Raw genomic sequence first — 21,247 nt, forward strand, 5'->3', positions numbered from 1 at the left:
TTAAGTTCTAAACAAAAACGAAATTCGTATATTAGTTGCGTGTTCAACATTTGATTTTCTGTTATGGTCTGTTGTTCTGTTTGAAAACCGTTTTAGTTGTTAAATGCATTAATTACATTGCATTGAGTAATTCTATGGGTTTTATATTAAGGTAGAAAAAATGTAGAAATCAGTTTTCTGTGGATTTAGTCTCTCTTTATTGGTGTTTGCGGGTTTCTGGATCTGAGAGTTAATACGTTTCTTGGTTGATGTGTGTGTTGTATTATTTTATTTGATTTCGTTGACTACTTAAACACGCAGCCATTCGAGGGATGCGAAAATTCTTGAGTGTTCATGTGTTTACAACATTGTTTAAGTTTTGTCGTTATAAAAATGTTGGTTTTTTTGTTTACGTTTTAATTTAAGTATGTATAATAGTTTATATAAAAAATAACAGAGAAATTATATAAAAGAAACATTAAATATAATCGTTTATTTTGCTCTTCATCATCATCACCTTCTTCCTGCGATTAAACTTTTTCTTCATCTAATAATTAACGCGTCAATTGCCAGAATCCTCTCCATCTAATGATTCATCCTGCACCGATGAGTCGTCGCCGCCACCGCCTCCTCCTGCACGCTTTGATGAAGGTGTACCCGTGAGCCGACTGGAGCTGAGACCAATGCCGCCGGTGCGTCTAGGAAGGGATAGACCATGACATATAATTAGTATTTTGGTTCAGGACGGTTTTTCTATGAGCGTGCAGTGCAGGGGCAACAGGTACACGAGTCCAAAAAGAGGTACGTTGGAGGGTTCACGACTAAGAACTTTTTTTAAGGAAGTTTGGAGAACTGCATAAATTTGCACGTTTGGTCTTTTCGTGAGTTCTGTTCCTAACATGCAAAGAGAACACATTGTTTTGGTTGCTGGGTTCGGTTGACATTCACTGGTTCTAAGGATCAGGGCGAACATCAGCACTTACAGCCTACGAGAAGGAAACGAAGCGAATCGAAACGAAACCTAATGCAGACCCTCACAATTCATAATGAGTGCGGCATCCTTTTTTGGCGAATATGCCTTGGCCTTTTCAGTCTCGGCCACTTGTATGGAGCTTGAACCAAAGATAAATTTCAAACAATAATCAAAATGCATCTCCAAGAGACACCTAAGGAACCCTCGTCATGATCATAGAAGAAATATGTTGGCACAGTCCAAGACTCACCGTAGTTTCGTTTTGAGTGAGTTAATCTCACGATTCATGGCTTCCTGCGATTCAATCATGTCCTCGCACTCACGCTGGTACTTCCGCTTCTGCGTCTTCTCCTTCTGCAATTCCTCTTCTGTCTCGTCCAAGTTGCGCTTGAGCAGTTTAATGCGGCTATTCAGCTATAAAAGCAAATACTCATCAGTAGGAATTCATATTATTGAGCCACTTTATTATTTACCTTATCCATTTGCTCCTTGTGCTGGTCGACATGTCTCCGTTCATCCTCGATGTTCATTGTAAGCTCCTTAATCTTCTTGTCCATCTTCCGATTGGCCTTTTGCTGCAACAGCCTCTCCTTGCCCTCATTCTCCAGCTGCTCTTCTAGGTTGGCGATCTTGGCCTCTAGCGTGGCGATTGTCGCCTTTACTTTAGTGCGCTGTGCTGTCTCGATTTCGGCAAGCTTAGCCTTCAGCTCCTTGTTTTGGCGTTCGAGCAGAGCGCGCCCGTTTTCGTTCTTCTGAGAGTTCGATTTTTCGTTCGCCAACTCAGTGGTCAGCTGCTCAATCTGCAGCTGCGCCTTGCGGCTGCGATCCAGCAGCACCTCGGAGTTGGACTGTTCCTCCTCCAACTCCTCCTCAAGAGTGGCAATGCGGGCTTCCAATCGGCGCTTTTCGTCGATCATTAAGGAGCCCTTGTTGGCATTGTTGGCAATTTCTTCGGCCAATTCGTCACGCTCCGTTTCAGCAGCACGTCGCGCCCTCTCTGAGCTGGCCAGATCTTCAGTCAGCTGTAATACTTCTGCCTCCAGGGCCTTGACCTTGCGCTCGGCCTCCTTGCTCAACGCCTGTAGCTCCTCCTTGGCGGCCTTTGCTTCCTCGGCGTCGCGCAGCGCGTCCTTGACTTGTGCTTGCAGCTTCTTCGCATGCTTCAACGCATCTTCCTTCACCTTGTTATGCATCTCCATGGTGGTTTCGATCTCTTTCAGGTCGCCCTCCAGTTTCTTTTTTGACGCCACAGCAGCCGTGCGCTGTTTACGTTCCTCGTCCAGTTCGGTCTCAAGATCCCGCAGTTGCTTGACAAGTCCGCGTCTTTTCTCCTCGGCACCCTCCTCCTTAGCTAGCAGGTCGCGTTCAAACTGGGAACGAAGGGCCTGCATGTTCACCTCTAGGCGCAATTTTGCGTCTTCGGTCAGCTGTAGGTCGTCCTCAAGTTCCTCGTTTTGTGCTTTCAGTTCAGCCAGCTGAGACTCCAGCGCCCGCTTCGCTTTCTCCAGTTCGTGGACGTTTTTATCGGCTGTACCCTGTGTGTTGGCCAAGTCATCGAGTTCATTTTGGAGGGTCTTTCGCTTGTTCTCAAGATCTTCAATTTTGTCAAAGGCTTCGTCTAGCTCGCGGGAAACCGAAAGCACCTTGGTCTCCTTCTCGCGGGCCTCTCGTTCTGCAGTATCACGCTCTTGGGCGATCTGTTCTGATATGGCTTTCTCCTCGGCAAGAATTTTGTCGAAGTTCTTTTGTTTTTTCTCCAATTCGAGCACCTGACCAAGGACATGCAAAATTTTGTATAAGAATTAGTTTATTTAAATCAGACAAAAACTCACCTTCGTACGTTGTGCTTCCAACTCAATGGTGGCATCTTCAAGCTCCGACTGTATCTTTTTTTTGCTTTTGTCGAGGCGGTCGTTTTGGGCAATAAGTTCCTTGACCTGCCGTTCTAATGCCTCGATATCCTTATTGAGCCGCTTCTTCCCCTCTTCCAGTTCCTTGGCCAGATCCGCATCTTCCTCGGCCTTCTTTTTAATTTCTTGCATTTGGGTGGTGACTTCTGCCAGTTTTCGTTCGTAATTACGTTTGGCTTCATCGTCCTCCTCAAGCTGTTCTTGTAGAGCCTCCTTCTCTGACTCGATCTGACGCAGCTTGGAGCTGAGACCCAACTTTTGTCGCGTTTCCTCTTCCAACAGCTGCTGGGCTTCAGTAAGCTGGGATTCCATGTTGCTTGCAGACTTTACGGCGGCCGAGGCCTTTAGTTCGGCTTCCTCCAGCTGGTTTGTTATGTTCTCGGCTTCCTGTTGCAGTTTTGTGCACTTCTCCTGAAGTTCCGAGCGGGCGCGTTCAATCTCAGCCAGTTTTACCTGTGCAAAACATAGGCATACATATAAGTTGTTTGTTATAGAAATATCATGTGCGATCAGCCACATATTTTTCGTGATTATTTACCTGCAATTCAGCAATCTGCGACTCTGCCTGCTTGCGTCGGCGGTCGTTTTCTTGCCGGGAGCTGTTGACGCTGCGAAGTTCAGTGGCCAAGTCGGCGTTCTCCGCCTCCAAGGTGCCCTTGGCTTTTTCAAGGACTGTTTTGGCTTTGCGCAGGTTCTCAAGCTGATCGTTGATGCTGTTGAGCTCCTGCGAGTGTTTGTGTCGCATGTCAGCCAAAACACCTTCGTGGTTAACAGTCTCCTCTTCGAGAGACTTTTTCAGGGTAGCCAACTCCTGCTCGCGTTTAGACCTCAACTCTTGCTGAGCTGTTTGTCAAAAAAAAAAAAAAAAGTTTAAATTAAATTTATCTTAATGATACGGATTTCTGAGAAAACATTTTTAAAATATTGATGCTTAGTCTTACCGGCTGTGGTGTCCAGCGAGTCCAACAACTCATTCTTGAGAGCCTCTAGTTCCTCGCTAAGGTCGCGTCTAACCTTCTCCGCCTTGGCACGGGCTGCCTTTTCGGCCTCTAGGTCCTCTTGGATCTCGGCCAGCTGCGACTCCAGCTCGCGCTGAGCCTTCTGTGCGGTGGCTTTCGTAGCCGATTCCTCGTCAATGCGCAACAGAGTCTGAGTAAGTTCTTCCTCGCGTTTGGCCAGTTGAGCCTGCATTTCATCTACTTGTACGCGCCGTTCGTTCAGCTGTTCCTTAAGATCAGCAACTTCGGTCTCTATCTTCCGCTTAGATCGATCAGACTCCTGTCGCTGCTGCTGATCCTTGTGCAAACGTTCCTCGAGCTCCGTGATTGTGGCTTCATGCTTGGCTTTCAGCTTGGCCAGGTGTTTAGCCTTTTCCTCCTCCTCAGCAAGTGTCTGGGACAGATCGTTAGCACGCTCCTCCAATAGCTTCTTTTCCTTCAGAAGCTTCTGGTTCTGGTCGTCAGTTAACGCAAGATCTTCTTCGTACTTTTTAATTTTAGCGTCGAGCTGCACTTTCTCCAATTGTAGTTTTTGGCGGGCGGCCTCTTCTTCTTCGAGTTGCTCTTCCAGATCTTGAATATTAAGCTCAAGTTTCTTTTTTTCGCCTCCAAGCGCGAGGACTCGTTCCTCTTCTTCTTCGATACGCGTCTCAAGCTCTTGCATCATATCCTCCAGTTCTTGTTTGCGTGCCATTAGTCGAGAGCGCGACTCCTCGGCCTCGGCGCAAAGTTCGATCTCGGCTTGAAGCTGCTCCGCTAGAGTGGTCTTCTCCACCAAAGCCTGCTGGTACTTGCGCTCGTACTCCTGCGTATTCTTTGCCAGTGTGTCAAGCTTCTCGCGTACCTGCTTCAGCTCATCCTCCTTCTGGACAAGCTTCTCTTCCTGCTTTGTAACTTCCAACAGGGGCTTGACCTTAGTATAGAGGCGCCACCACTGCCAGTTCCGGAGCTTAAGGTAGGCGGCACAATTCCGCTGGATGATTCGAATAGCGTTTAGTTGCTGCAAGCGCTTTTGGTAGTTGCGACGCGCAAGGAAGCCACGACAGAAGGCCTGGAAGTTAACGATAAGGTCGGATATCTTGAAATCACGCTCCTCCTCCAGGTGAGCGAGGACACCAGCGCGGAAGAAGATCTTCGACTGGCCCACTCGGTACAAGTTCGAGTCAAGCTCCAGCGCCTGAATCATCTTCTCGCAGGCCTTCTTGCCGTCCATGAATCCTTTGGGAATCACGTTGGGCGTAAGGAGTTCGTATCGTTGGCGGAACTCCTGGAAGGGAATGCGATTCGGGAAGCCCTGGCGGCAGATACGAATACCCTCGAGCACACCGTTGCAGCGCAACTGGTCAAGCACCAAGGGAGCATCGATCTTGCCGGCGCGCTTCTCGTGGTTCGGTATGATACAGCGCACAAAGTTCGGGTTCGTGTTGCGCAGAGTGTCCATCAACTTAGCCAGCTGCTCCTTGTACAGATGGGACACGGTGCGGAACATGCCCTTGCGGGTGCGGGCCCCGAACTGAGTATCAGTCAGGGCCTGCTGTGCCATGCCAACGATTTCAGCATCCTTCCAGATGTTCACCACGAACGGATCCTGGGAGCCCTGGAGGAGCGACACGATGTTCTCGTTTAATGGGTCCATGTTCTTCATCAGCCACTTGGCCGCCGAGTAGTCAACACGCCCGGCGTAATGCACTATTGCAAAGTCTGCGACTCCTCGAAAATCGGTCTTCATAAACTTGGGGTGCATAGAGTGGGCCGATACGAGTTTATCTACAAACGTCTTGTCAGTGGCTTTGGGGAACCAGCACTCCTCATCCAGGAGTGCCATGATGCCGCCGGGTTTATCGATCAGGTCGATGGTAGGCTGCAGGTCCAATCCAAAGTCGATGAACTTCCACTCAATACCCTCGCGCTGGTACTCTTCCTGCTCCAGGATAAACATGGTGTGGTTAAAGAGCTGCTGCAGTTTCTCGTTGGTGTAGTTTATACACAGCTGCTCAAAGGAGTTGAGTTCAAATATTTCAAAGCCCGCCATGTCGAGAATGCCAATAAAGGAAGCTCCTTGGCGCTTGGTGCGGTCCAGAGAACGGTTAATCCGGTTCACAAGCCACTTGAACATGCGCTCGTAACACGCCTTTGCAATGGCCTCCACGGCGAACTCCACCTGCTCCTTTGTTTGGGCCTTCGTAACAAAGTCACGACCCACTTTAATGCGTGGCGTCAGAAAAGCCCTGGTCATGTCTGTCACACTAAGTCCGAGCAGATGCGCAATCTTCTGGGCCACCGTGTTGTCTGGTAAAGTGGCCTGGTCGTTGTTGCGCTCCTGACGGAATTTCATGCTACCGAACAGTAGGACGGCGCTCACGATGCGAAATATCGAGTTGAAATCCTCTGATGTCATGCCCATGATGTTCATGGACTTAACCGTTGCCTGAAACTCGGCGTAGTCGTCCACGCCGGGTACAGGCAGGCTGCCATTGGAAAGGAATGCATACGACTTAACGTCATCCAGTATGAACTTCTCGCGCTGCTCCGGCGTGGCCCCCGCCAGCAACTGGTAGAATATATGGAATGTTCGTTCGTCCTTTGCTTGACGAATGGCACGCGACTTCTCCAGTAGATATGTTTCAATGTTGGCTCCCGAGATAAATCCCGAGGCATCGAAATTGATCCGTATGAATTTACCCTACAGTGGGCAAACGGAAATTGACATTCTGTTTTGTAAAACAAAGAAGCAAACAACTTACAAAACGCGAAGAGTTATCGTTTTTGACCGTCTTGGCGTTGCCAAAGGCCTCCAGAATGGGATTTGCCTGCAGCAGCTGTTGCTCCAGCTCGCCCTGTTTAGAGGATAGACAAGATTTTATTTATATTAGGTTTATACGTTTCACGATAGGGGGTTAGGGGTTAGCCACATATATTTACGAAAGCGGTCTTAACACAAGTACAGCAACATCACAAGCAACAGAAAGTATCTACAAAACTATTATTATTATTATCATGCAGGAAGGAGATAAAGCCAAGCATAACGAAGGACAATAAACACTGGACGATATCCTACAGCTTCTCACGATCAATGCCGGCGCCATGGCATTACCCGGTTTACCTCTTGACAGTTGGAATTAACTTCCACCATCTTCAATCCATTGACTACCTCGATCGTCTGATTCTGATTTTGGGCCATAATCTTGACCTTTATGTACTTGTTTGTGTTGACCGAGAAGTTCTGCAATTAGGTAGGAATGGGATTATGGGGTACGGGGTGGATATTCAAGGAATTCTTGATGGCCCTCATCGTTTACGCGCATTGACCTATCCAGCCTTAAAATCATGCTTAGACTTCGAAGTACATAGGTACAAATAAATCGAAAGCGTACGGCACGACAATTTACTACAAAATTATATTTAAAAGGATTTTTTGGACGTCAAGCATACTTTACCGCAAATGTCTCTTGATGACTACTCTAGAATTTCGTTGGCATATGTTGTACAATGGGGGAGCAGATCAAAGCAGAGCAGAGAGATGAGATTGAGTAGATGAGTGTTGACTTGGATGGGACAGCAACAAGGGAACCAAAACGAAGAGTTGGGAGAGTTCATTCGGAGAGGGTTAATTGTAATATTTCGGCCACATTTAAAGGATTAAGAAAGCAAAATAACCTTAAGAAACCAAGGATGTTGTTGGGATCAGAAATAGACAGTGGGTGGAAAGTAAGTTTAATTAAACAATGAATGGGGTTAAATAATTCGAGTTAATTTCGAAACACAAAGAGGGAAAACGTTTCAGGATTGTCAGTCCTCGAATACTTACAATGAGCACGGCGGGATGCGGCACCTGTCGGAGTTGGTGTCAATTGGTTGGAGGTGTTGAGGTTTGATTTGGTTGTTGGATATTTGGATTGATTGTGATATTTGGCAGCATTTTATACAAATTATATTTACAAATTTTTTAAACATATTGAGCAGAGTTGAGAGTGAAGACAACAACCAAAGTCCAATGTACAGGGTGAGTGTGCGTATATTTATAGGTGTGTTGTGTAGCATAGTGGAGTGTTTGTGTGTAGGACATGAAAATAAATAAGATCAATTATAAATAATAATTATATCAGAAGTAAATCAATTTAAATTTCGCCATCCTCAGCATCAAGCAAAAATATTTGATAAGAACTGAACTTCATGAAAAAAAAACGATATCATTTTTAAACAAATGCAAAGTTATATCAATGTTTGTTTTCGGGTTTTCTTATCGCTCCTCTTATCTTGACCTGATAAAGAGTGCCACTAAAACACACATTTTGTAATCAAACTAACGAAAATTACCTTTCGTTCAATTCAGTTCTACAGTAACTTGCTATACTATGATTCACTGCAGTCAATGCTATATGGTTTTATCGTCAGCGTCTATTTATGGAACTTAGAATCAGAGATAATACCACATAGACAATTTTTCCCCAAAATAAGTTATGAACTGCAGGGTATAAAGCGATATGCTGTGGAAGATCTCTGAATGGTTAAAATAAAAGGCTTGTAGATTTGTTTAATGTCTTAAGAAGCTTTTTAAGTATATTTGCAGCTTATCACGTTCACAGCAGAAAAGTAATCTCAACTTCGTCCGCAGCCTCAGCACCAGGCTCATATAAGGCAGTAAACAGATAAAACATAATTAAAAGTGTGTTTGGAGCTCAAGAACAGCTTGTTTGCTCTCGAAAGGATTGAGCAAGTCCGAAATACACTAAAAACGGCTTGTCCCCACAATTATGGATATGGCAACCCCAACAGTAGCAAATTGTACAGAGCAGCAATTGCTGCCCCAGAAATTTATCGAATGTCGCAATTTTTGCGATTTAATTTTAATTTTTATATCAATTGCCTTTCAATTTCACTTCTCACAATTTTTTTATGGTGTTTATTTTATTGCTGTAAACGACAAAATTTGTCAGCAACTATGGCTCTTGATTAATGAAGTGTGCTCCGGCTCCCGGGAACATATAAAAGCACATAAGCCAGCTGCCATGTCATCAGCCATCCACATATTAAAGCGTTACCCTCGGTCATCCACCATATGGGGTGCATCAGTTTAGCCCTCGGAATCTCTGAATTCAACTGAAGTTTATTCTAGTTCTTGAGGTCGTTATTGAGGAATATCTTGGTGATCGATTGGTGCTTTTACGACCTATATATGTATAAATAGCAATGTCAGCGGGTCTGATTACTCTTTAAAGCGTAGTACACTTAAAACTTGACTGATATTGCTAATTTTAAGCAGATATACTGAATATATACTGCAGACCCCACGAATAAGTTATAGATTCGAAAGGGGATTAAAGCCAATCTGCCGACAACAAACATATACATATGTGCTTATGTGAGCGTCGTGTATTTCCCGCTAACGTTGTTGGCCTCATTAATTACAATACCAAATAATAACAATTGTCTGGCTTGCGTGCAATTAATGTGAGTTTAATAAGCGCTTCCAGCCAAAAACCCATATGGGACTGTATTTCTCTGGCAGATATCACCACCCAATGGGGCATACAACTTTGCATTTGTTCGGATCTAGGGACTCATTTCTGTTTCTGCTCTTCTGTACTTACCGCACCCGAGCCCTTGGGCTTGGAAGCTGCCACATAGGCTAGAAATTGGATGACCTTCTTGGTGTTCTCCGTTTTGCCAGCACCCGATTCGCCAGTACACAAAATCGATTGGTCTTCGCGATCTGCAGAAAAAATGAAGGTGAAAGTGTGAGTAGGTAAGCAAGTGACACACTTCATATGCGGAATAATGCGGCTGACCAGCCAAAAATGTAATTAAAATGTTAAAAGCCCACCTCAGCTTGAATTTTCTGATGACCCAAATTTAAGCGAGCAAAAAAGAAGCCAAAGGCACAAAAAGTAAAACACAGAATGGTGGATGGGTGATAAATGAGACATACTACATAAAATGAAATCATCGCATCTAAATAACTATCAACCGATTTTCGCCAAGGCCTTAATGCTCAACTGATATTTTAATATTAAAAACAAAACAGTTGATTTCAGCCTGCATATCTGAAAGATACAAAAGACAACAGACACAGACACACAAAAGCAGTAAATTGCTTGTAGCTATTGGTATGGCGCCAATGATCCCATATAGAATACAGCGAACTAGATTCGCACTGCACCCCGGGATCACCACACCCCCCACCACAACTGACAGCCTCGTCATACGATCCAGCATTAAGCTAACCACAAATTCAGGCAGAGACGCGAGTCAGATATATGTATCTACGCTGAGACATGGAGCTCCAAACAACCAAACAGCTTCCATATCACGACCCCGTACCTATTTATTATTATGGGTAGAGCCAGTCACATATCTATACGTACACACAAGCTACATTCTATATCCGACCATACATGGGCCTAATTTTTGTATCTCCACACTTCATTTTATGGAAATTCTTTCATAGTTTTTGTGTCATTAATAAATTTAATGCTCAGAAGGCGAATTAAGAGTTTCTCAAATTATTACGCAGCAATTAAGGGGTATGCGAAATATGTGTCATTGATAGCCAATGCATTTTATGGCTCGAAGCTACGATCGATCATCATAAGTTTCATTCTACTTTTTCCACTTATTGAAGAGCTGCAAAAACATTTTATTTTGTATCACATAGCAGACTTCACTCCCAAAATAAACTTCTTTAAACAACTGAAAAAATACGGACAGGTAAAACATCTGCCCAGTATCGGACATTTCGCGATGGTTTAACTGCTATATATGTGCATGTAGGCATGCAGTTATACACTCGCAGTCAGGGCGTGTTCATTTTATCACGAATGCCATGAAAATTGGAACTTTGGAAGATTGGAAGTTTGAAGATTTGCGATTGTCTCGAGTCGGGGGAGCAGCTGGAGAATTACAGAAAGATAAATGTTTGTGACGTTTGTCCAGCTCCCCAATGCCCGGATAAGCTTGGAGCTGAATGCGGTGCGTGTTTCAGGGCAATGGAGTCGGAGGCGATGGGGTTGGGCTAAGTTTATTAAAGGCCAGTGAAATAAATCAAAGTAAATGCCACTCCCCAATGGCTTATACCGCGACTGGAATACCGCGAATATACAACCAAGAAAATGTGCATAAGCCGAAAATTAATAAGCGTGAAATATGGTGAGCCAGAGTGAGGTGTCGATTTGTTTAAACATTTTTACGACAACAACAAAAACATAGCTGATGATGGGGCAAACAAAGTTGCCTGCTGTCCAAGCGAAGCCGGGCTGAGTTTTAGATCCAAATATGGTAATGACACGTATACGCAATATTAGTTAACCAATCTCAAGCAGGGGAAACACAACACACACATGCAGGAACCTATAGATATGGCCGCAGTAAGATACGCCTGGCCTCGAGCTGGAGTCTCTGCTGCGCTGGAGCCAGCGCCGTGAGTCATCTCCCGGCGCGACGTTACGCTTGGAACGGACATGCAAACCATCGAAACTCAGTGAAGCCCGAACTAAAAAGCACAGAAGTGAAAAGGAAACCTGAAAAAATCACATTTGAAAATTCAATCCAAAAAAGGAAACCAGTTTGGGATTAGACAGTCATTCGGTGAAGAGCAGCACATTTGCAGATGATTCACAACATGTGTATGAATTCGAATGCTAATGCACCTCAATGGAGTTATATCTGCAAAGTGTGTCATGTATGGACCCCGCTTCAACGTTATTCCTGGAAATACCCTCTTCTTGTATACTTTTCCAATTCTTATCTAATCAGGTCTGAAAAACATTTTCGCTTGCTTATTCGGAGAATGGAATTTTGATAGCGACCAGAAATCGCGCACCAGAGAAAATAAGAAGGGCTGTTGATAATTCTGGCATTCCACATCCCATATGTGTGTGCAGCTGGATCGAAAAGGGAAAGTAAGTGCCGGATCGAGATACTTACCACCCAACATGTTTCTATAGGCACTATCCGTGATTGCAAATACATGCGGAGGCACTTCGTGTCGTTTTATGCCCTTGTACCGTTCCATTATCTTTTCGGTGTAGATCGGTAGTTTCTTGTACGGGTTGACCACAACGCAGAAAAGACCGGAATATGTCTGAAATAAAGAAATTGTTTAGTGTTTGTCCTAATTAACCCATCAATCGAGGGATTTATTGTTAGGCATTCTTAATGCTTGCTTATAATGAATGAAGGGCTTCTTTTAGGAGTATGATTGAAAACATGAGGTATTAAACAAAAATCGCGTCAGATAAAATCTTACGCCAATGTATTCCCATTCTTAAGGTTGATCATTTTCCAGCTATAAATGCTGTCCATTGGGCTGCAGTTAATCATAGTGATGCTTGGGCTAACGGCAGCTTTGGACACCGGCAACTGCTTTTTAGTGGCCTAGTTATTGTTACCCAAACGCTAACACGCTCGCATGTGTGTCCAAGTCAACGTGACATGTGCTTTAAAGTTGGCCAGCACCATAAGCAGCGAACGCATGTATCTGTATCTGCCGCTCCATCTGTATCCGAATCCGTTGGTGGTATCTATCGAGCGGCAGCCTACATAACTGCGACTGTGATTGGGACCGAGACTGCGGCGTGGGCACTAAGTATGCGGCTTTGCTATTTGTTGTACCATTTAAATACATATCCAGCCAAACATTAGATGCGAGTGCCGCGAGCTTCACGGCAGCGCGCAAGAGGGTATCAAAGGCGGCGGAGAAGTGTGGGCCAGCCCACACAGATCGAAATGGAAAGTACCGCTGGCAAAAATTGTAGTAGAGAAAATGCCCTCAACTCTTTGCACAGGTGAGGGTGAGGGTAATGAGGAGGGCGCCAGGAGGATGAATCACTTTTAGGCCCGCAATTAACAGTCAAAATCACGTCTTGCCAATCAGCCACCTTCCTCGTATGTGTGCGTGTGTTAGGCATCCAAAAATGGCATAAGAAATTGTTTTCTCAGTTTCTGCTGTTTCTGTTTTTGGCAACCGCTTAGAAGTGGCAGTGACTCGTGACGATGTTTGCTCCACTCGTCTTTGAATCACATCGGTTATGTTGGCTTGACTCACTGTCCTGGTGCATATTTCTACCGTCCACTTAAATCACTTAACCTGCCCTGATATAAAGCCTTATATGGTCACGAAAGATGAAATTTTGCAAGTTTAGCAAATGGCCGCAAGCCATTTAAATTACAGCGAGATTTGTTTGCATCTTGGAGTTTTGAAACAATTTAAAATTTGGCATACAAAAAATGTGAGATTGGAGAGAAACTTATATAAATTAAGCACTCAAGTTAGCCACCAAATATGTTAGTCGTTTAATGAGACAGCTTTTGGTAAGGGCCTTCAAGCCATGGTGCTCAAAGGACGTGTTGCAAGCAGAGCAAAGCAAACAGGGGCACGAGCCAACGAACGACAGACGGAGGTGTCGGTTTTGCCAATATCTGCGCACAAATTGCTTAGCTGATGCGGGAATCATATTTTATTTGCCACATGTCGTGCTTCATTTACATTCCTTATTTAAATCTGGCCAAGTGTCACTGCAACCCTACATTATTAAGTCATCCTGTCTAATTCTGCTGGTCAGTTCAATTAGTGCCCCTCACAGGTAGTCAGGACCGACTGGGAATTGAGACAGCAACAACAGCCAAGTTGCCAACGTCATCATCTCCTTGACGCTGCTGCGATGTCAAGTGCGATTCTTTCAGATGCCAACGCAGCCGCGCAAAAAGCACACGAAATACATTAGGTAATATTGAGACTGCTTTTGAGCAATTGCACCCAGTCACCCGGTGGACGTAAATCAATTAATTACAAAAACAACATGGGCAGAAGCAAATGTTTTGTGGAATACTTCAAACCCAATTTCATGTGCAATCGAGCGCATCAGAAGGAGATGTTTGACAAAATTACAAGACTAGACATTTTCCAATGGACTCTGTATATTCATAATTTTTGTATTCAACTTGTATTATATTGCTAGTAAAAAAATATTTAAAATTATCATTTCAATTTCAAAAAAGAATAATATGATTATGAACTATTTACGGTCACTAAATTGCATTTTCCGCCCATATCGAAATGTCTATACTTGTGTCGTTTTTGTTGCCGATTTTTCGATTTTCCGATTTTCTGAGGTGTTGCTGAAGTGTTGACAATTTGATTAGCATATGTGAGCAAAGCGCCATGGGTGTGCGTGGCCGTGCAAGATACATTCTTCTAGCCGACGCATATTAATTAGACTACAAGCTACCGTCAGCCGGCAGCTGCCAGACGAATTAATTTAAATGAAATTTAAAAATCGAATTAAATGTCAACAAATTATAATAATTATGCCGTTAAGTGCAGCCCCGCCTGCCGCTCCCTCGCCGCCTCAATACCCCACCGTTGTTCGTGCAACAAGTTAGCAACAATTGGCAAGAGAATTAAGTGGGACAGGCCGTGGTAAGAGCGACAAAGGGACGCAAGATGTGTGCGTGGCGTGGTTGTGTAAACAGTAAAGCGGCGCTCGAATTTAGCAACAAAAACGACAATGGCAAGTGCGCTGAAGCATGGCTGGCCCACAATGATATAAACAAATTTAAAGTAGTTCGCGCCCACATCAAAAACTGGCAGCAACAGCCATTAAATTAAAACGTGCAAGCGAGAGGGAGAAAGACTGCGATAAGTAGCAGGCGCAGTACATAAGGTATTTTAAAAGCGGCACATAATTTGTTATAACAATGAAAAAAGAAGTCGCAATGAACCTGCCTCAGGGCGGCGAATATTCGCCGAATCAACAGAGAATCAAGGCTAAGGGGGCGTGGCATAGACAAGCATCCAGAACTGAAGCCAAGTTCGGCAACATACCCTTGAAACATGTTGCTAGACTTTGCTTAGTGACGAAGGGTATCTTTGTATAACGATCGATAGCATAGGAAAATCTTAAATGAGCTGCATTTGTCATAGAGTTCAGGAAGTACGAGTCTACTTAAGTCAAGAAAAAAACTGATTTATATATTTAACGAGCAACTTACGGATGCTATTTATTTCCAATTAATTCAAAAATTGTTTAAGATGTTTTTATTAATCTACAAATCCAAAAAGACTTATAAACATTTACCAACTTTAGGAAACATAATTAACGCTTCAAATTTAACTTGTATGATAAGTTTTGTGAACAGATAAATCTTTATCAATTGAAGCCCGCCATTGCAGAAGTTAAATAAATGATATTTATAAGAGGAAAAATAAGAGGAACAGTCGCAAAGCAAAGCAGCTGGAATTTATGGAGTCGAATTTAAATGCGCCACTTGAAATTCGTTTCTCATCGAATCGAAAATGAACTTATTGCTGGCTTTCTACTCAGACCAAAGCGCTTTTGGCATGCCAATTAACAGCGGATATGCTTTGCGGGTGATCGGGTGAACAGAGGACGAAAGAGTGAGTTAATGTTTATAAATCATTCGGCCTGTGACGAATGCAGCAAAGGATTGAGTGATTGAGCTTTGGAGTCTTAAATATTTGCGATGCTTTTAAATAAATAGAAATGCGATGAGCCAAGACGCCTCTACAAAGTTATGCCTTTCAAAATTTTCAGTTTAGCGAAATCGATTGTGTGAAGGGGGGCGGTGTGTTTACTTAGTTTCATCATCATCGTCACATTGCCGGCAGCTGGCGCGGCGGAAACTTGGGGCAGCCAACACAAACATATAAGATAGGGAATATGTACTATAACTCGAGGTACTCACATAGATTAGGCCAGAGTAGTATCTGTCCTTGATGTTGTGCAAAACGGAGGCTTCGTTTAGGCACGTCAGCTCGGCCATGTCCTCGACTTTGTCGAACTTTGGCGGATTCATCTTCTGTATGTCGTCCCGCAGGATCATCACCCGCTTGCCGGTTTCGGCCAACTCCACTTCGACCTCGTCGCCATGCTCCCGCTTAATACTGGCGGCCACGAAGCCCTGTAAAAATAGTAAAAAAAAGAAAATAGAAAGAGTTATTCACGGTTGCCATCTCTGTTTCGTACGTTTCTCTTCTTCATCTCAGCGGGAAGGCGATAAACACAACAAGTGCAATGACGCCGCATGAGTCAAGCGCCAGAAAAAAACCACTCAGCCTCCGCTCTCTCGCTGCCAATTGAAATGCATAGGGAAGAACTGCACCCAATCAAGTGGCGCAGGCATACGGAACAAGAACCGACCCAGAACAACGGGAGGCAGATGCAACTGTCTGTCCGCTTGTCTGGTTCCTTCTCCCCGACCCGCGTACCTAGCAAGTTCAAGGCGCGGATTTTGGGGAAGCATCCCAGTTTTGATGTTGAACCGTTCGAAGCGCAGTACCCATAACTAAATCGGGCTACTAAATGGGCTTTACTTCCGATTCTTCTCCCAAACGTCTGCATCTAAGAATATGAAATTTAATCGAACACCAACAGAATAACATCTTCAATTAGAAGTCAAGTGAAACAACAACAAGGGGAAGCATGTTCACGCGACGCATTGGCATTAATCAAATCAGGGGCAACCCGTAACTCAGTCATTAAAGGGTGGAGTGGCGTGCCGCCGCTGCAAAACAGAAATGCATTAAGACCAACAACGGCCTGCCGATGCAGGGCAGAAGCATCTGTAATACATCCCAGCCCGGTTCGGGTCCATTAAGTTAAATACGCACACGCCCCAGCGATCAGTTTCGGAAAAACCAGAGTCGTGGTGGTTCTTGCCTTGCCTGTGTTATCTTTGCGCTTTTCCGGTACTGTTGATAAACAGCCATAAGAAAGTCGTTATTCTCGGGCATATATGGCGTATATGAAACCATTTAGAGCATGTAACGACTTCGTTTGAATACTCAGCTGGGTCCTACGGCAAATTATTCTCGCGGTGCGTTTACAGATTAGTCATTAGGTAAAGCATGTCTGCATGTATAGAGGCCTAAATTTTGAGTACTTTCGCTGTATCTAAATACATTTCCCAGGCGTCTGCCTGTTTTGTGGGCAGCCGCTGTCAGCCTGCAAAACATTTGCGCATAAAACGTTTGACAGTTTGGACAAACCATACACAGGGCTTGCGACAGTGGCGAAAGAAGCTAAAAGTTCGCCGAATCGGAAAATGACATAGCCGCTGCGACAGTTGGTGCGTGAATCACGATATTGGAATGCCCCACAAGAGCTGATTTGGAGTTATCGGTCCAGGGAAATTGGCCGAAGTTACCAAGCGAGGCAGCCGCGAGAGGCTGGGGCATATGAGGTCATCAGTCTCGGATTCTCGCTCAACGGCATCTCGGGCATTCCAGGCAATCGGTGAAGCGAAACCAAAGAAAATATATAAACAACACCTAGAAATAAAGCGAGCGCTAATGTTGCTGATGATCAGACAGGCGGGAATTAAAGTAAGAAAGTTGGAAAGGAGGGCATTCTAGAGCGGAGCCCCCGATTTGGGTTTGACCATTTTTGGGTGCCCAACCGCAACCTTGAACTTGCCAAGGTATCCGCCGAACAGCACGCATGAGAATATTGGTGATTTTGAGATATATCTGTGGCCATTATTTACTCTCTGGGAGCGTATGTTTTTCGCCAACTTCTTTTGTTTACACTATTCCGAAAATGTAAATATGAACAGAATAATGAATAGGTCCCCCCGGTCCCCACTTTTTTCCAGCACGATCCAAATGCGAACGATGGATGGGCCCATTACAAATTGTTACTCTTTTATTTTATTTCTTCGCTTAATCGATCAACGCATATGCATGTGTGGGGATGGATGTGGAGATGGAGAGGGTAAGAAGCGTATATTACACATACGTGATACGAGATACGAGGCGCAGGTTCGTTGACCGTAAACCGGACGGACGAGAGTCGAAAGCTGGCTACGTTTGTCATTGCCGTAACCGAAAAGAAAACACACACATCTCCGCCAGAACCCATCGCGGCAAGGCCCAGGGCGGGGGCGGGGAAGCGGAGTGGGAGTGGTCGCAAACAAAGTCCAAAGTGGTTTCGTTGGTTATAAATACGAGCAGCACACAGACAAGCTTGGAAGTATGAACCGCAGCATGTGTGGGTGAGCAGAGACCCCCTAATGATCGCCGTTCGTTACAATCGAATCGATTCTCTGGGCATGACGAAGGTTAAGCCGACTTCAATTTGGCTAACAATATAAAAAGTTTTCAGATTGGTCGCGGGAGTGAGGCATTCAGGAATGCCTGAACAAAGACAGCGGATAAGAAGAGCATTAGCGTCGAAGAAGAGAGAAAAAGAGAAGAAGTGTAAACACATTTTCCACCGTGTTTACGAATTCCAAATGATTAACTTTTAATTCCCTCGTTGGACAATAGAAAAGTAACAGCATTTAAATAGTTTCAAGATCGCAAATATACATTAACCTATTTTCATTACCCGAAACCTTCTATGTGCATATATCTAATCCCTACCAATAAACTGCTCTCTGTGCACTTGATACGATGAATCATCGCTGGTCAGCAAACAACATGAAACGAAATGTAGCCACGAACAAAAGGGCTCCTTGTGTATCCACCAGTAAATTACTGAATTTGGATATCACGTACGTGGACTGACGCCGCCATTATTCAGCGAATTCGCTTACATTTCGAAAAGCTGGAACAGTTGCTGGAAACGAAACGAGTGGAGTGTTGACACAATTGGCGAATACCCTTTTGGACGGGTCCGTTCCCGTTAAGACGTAGCTGTATCTGTGGACATTCCAGCGGAGCAACAGTTGCGCTATATGCAAATTTTTAACTATTCCCACCCGTCTCATGTGCCGTTCGTCAGTCGCTCCAGTCGCAAAGACTTTTTAGCCTTTAGACAGTCTGTGCCACCGTCCGACGGACCATTCATGACAATCGAGCGTTTCGTTATTTTCGTTTTATTTCTGGGTTTTATCTCTGCCGTTGTCTTTTTGTGAGATTCCATTGTAAAGTAAGTGCCTGTTTAAGTGATCGCGTAATTACACAAAAATGTGAAGTTGTTGGCTTTTGTTTTCGGTGCTGCTTTTATTATACGAAGTCACCAAAAGTGCTACCATTCTATGTACGGAATTATCTCTGGCAAATACAGCAATTACGGGCAGCCAGGGGAGAAAAGAGCGGTTGCTAATTTTATCTGTTTACGTTTTTTATGGTCTTGAAATTAAGTCGTTGGAATGCAGTTGAATGACACCTGAAAGAAAACGCTTCAAGCTAAAGAAGAGAATAACAAGCCACGCCGAAATTAGCAAAACAATCAGCTTGTTATCATATGGCTGGATCACTAGCAGTCGACCAAAGTTTTGAGATCGAATTTATAGGCCAAGAGTGGGCGCCCAAACTCTTTGGCACAATCTCGGCTCGTTTCTTTGCTGGCCTGGCTAAATGTGTGGTTGAGGGCCGAAAGCCCCACACAAGCAAGTCCACAATACAAATACCTAGCCACGTTGAAAACTTGTTTTGGCCCGCTCTTAGTGGGGCCATTCCTGCTTCCACTCTCCCTCGGAGGTGAGTCACTGAGTCGAAGAGCGTCTGCATGCAAATTGGTAGCAAATGGTCGCGGATTCGGCCAAGTAAGCCGTTAAATCTGGCACACTACTGCGGTGAGATTAATTCAGCATCAGCGCAGGAGAAATGAGTGATTCAGCATCGACGCCGACGGATGTTTACCCAAGTTTATCACCGCGGTGCGAATGTAATGAAAATTCAAAGAAGTTGGCCCTGTTCAAAATTAAAAATAAACGGATCGGCGAAGCGTGATTCATGACCAATCGATGAGTGAGCCGGATGGCTCGAAAAGGTGTTGGCTGATAAGGAGCCCAAAGCCGGGGACAAACACTGCGAAAATTGATTACAGCACGTACAGCTGGGGCTAAAATATTATTACGATGTGTCGAACAGAGTATGTTCTATTATAACCATTCACCGCGAAGTTTTACTTAGATATTAGATTTTCTTCGTTACATTTGACAATTTTTTACGCAAAAGAATATGAAAATTAAACGAAAATTAAGTACAAAATTTGGTAACTTAAAAAAAAAAAAAAACATAAGTGACTAACTTCGCGAAATAAACAGTGTTCTGATGTATCGAGTGTATTTTTATCTCAACTGTGGCAGTTCCTGTTGCATTTAGGCTATCTATAGGGTTTACCCAGGTAGTTCAGTGAATCGGGCGTGGCTTCCGCACTGAGTCAGCCGGGGTAGGAATCCCATGGCAGAGGTTGGTTCCAGCGCAGGAACAGGCTCTACAGGTAGGCAATACAGTTAAGTAGACTCACCTGGTTCTCGTGTGGCACCCACACCAGACGCTTCTGTGTCCACTCGGCCTGCGTGGCCGGATCGTTGAACTGGTTGCGCTCCACCGAGAGGTACTTGAGCTCCGGATCGTTGCGATCTACTTCCTCCGACATTTTGGCGGCGATCTGGCGGTCTCTAAATAATTCCTTGTCTGTCGGTAATCAGCGGCTTTCGGATAATGGATTTTGGATACTGGATATTCGCTTTTCGGATGCAACGCACTTTTCTGTCGGACAAAACAAATCGATGAGAACAATGAGTATGTTTCCTCGCTCCTCAGATACATTATTTCGCATTTATCTCGCGTTTGCGTTCTTTATCTCGGAAGTGCGGCACAAAACGGAGGCGGCGAGAACAGCGTGCGGCGAGAGTTTTAAAAGGGAGAGCGCGAAGGCGAAAGAAAGACGGAGGCAGACGGAGAGGAAAAAATATGGCCACACATTTTCATTTTCTTAAGCCAACGTCGCCGCTGAACGTAGAAGGAGGGGTGGTAAAGTAATTTAGCGGAAAAATAGCGTTACATAGCAATTAACCAGTTTGCATCTCCGAAAACTGCAGCTAAACACTATTAGAGCCCCTCCTTTTCACCAAATGCTCCTCCGATTTCGGATGTTTCAGTTTTCGGAGCAGGTACAAGCGGCTCTTTTCTTCCTCTTCGTCTTCTCTCGCTTTGCTTCCCACTTGGTTCGTTCTGCAACACCGACACACTGCACGGCTCACACACACACACAGAGATCGCACTGGGAGCCAAGGTTTCGCAAATTCGCATATTTCGCACACAAGTTTCGGTTTTTATGCTCCCATTTCCCCGCGTCAGCACAGCGTTTGTGCAAATGCAGCCAAATTCGGCCCTGCAGTTTCAGCGGGCGGCGTCCCGACGCCGGCGAAGAGGTCGCTGCATCCGCTGGATGCCTGTGCACATTTCCGATTTTTTTTGGAACCGTTTTCAATGCAAGCCAGGCGCTTTTCATTTGTTTGGCGACAGCTGCACCCACACACACTCACAAAGACTTCGACCGCAGTTCCTGAGCACGTCTTTTCGCTTTCCCCCTTTTTTTTTCACTGTTTTCGCCGCTTGCCGTTTTGCCGACCGAGTACTTTTCGAGTCCGATGGTAATCGATGCCTTCCGATTCCGTTCGGACATATCGATGCA

The 21,247-nt window shown here is 44.7% G+C and overlaps 1 protein-coding gene across 1 annotated transcript; it reads right to left on the bottom strand.

Moving 5' to 3' along the window:
• Positions 1 to 173: 173 nt before the first annotated feature.
• LOC117137805 (myosin heavy chain, non-muscle) lies at positions 174 to 21,204 on the bottom strand. The gene is made up of 13 exons (XM_033299480.1): positions 21,099 to 21,204; positions 20,075 to 20,319; positions 15,564 to 15,779; positions 11,784 to 11,940; positions 9,452 to 9,573; positions 7,669 to 7,692; positions 6,605 to 6,697; positions 3,804 to 6,543; positions 3,401 to 3,705; positions 2,785 to 3,315; positions 1,426 to 2,721; positions 1,203 to 1,366; positions 174 to 677 (listed from the first exon to the last, which is right to left on the bottom strand). Exons 2-13 carry the CDS (start codon positions 20,204 to 20,206, stop codon positions 542 to 544), a joined length of 5,916 nt encoding a protein of 1,971 aa, XP_033155371.1. The 5' UTR covers positions 20,207 to 20,319; positions 21,099 to 21,204; the 3' UTR covers positions 174 to 541.
• Between the last annotated feature and the right edge of the window lie 43 nt (positions 21,205 to 21,247).

This window comes from Drosophila mauritiana, chromosome 2R, assembly GCF_004382145.1.
Source record: "Drosophila mauritiana strain mau12 chromosome 2R, ASM438214v1, whole genome shotgun sequence".
In the NCBI taxonomy this organism is placed as follows: Eukaryota; Metazoa; Arthropoda; class Insecta; order Diptera; family Drosophilidae; genus Drosophila; species Drosophila mauritiana.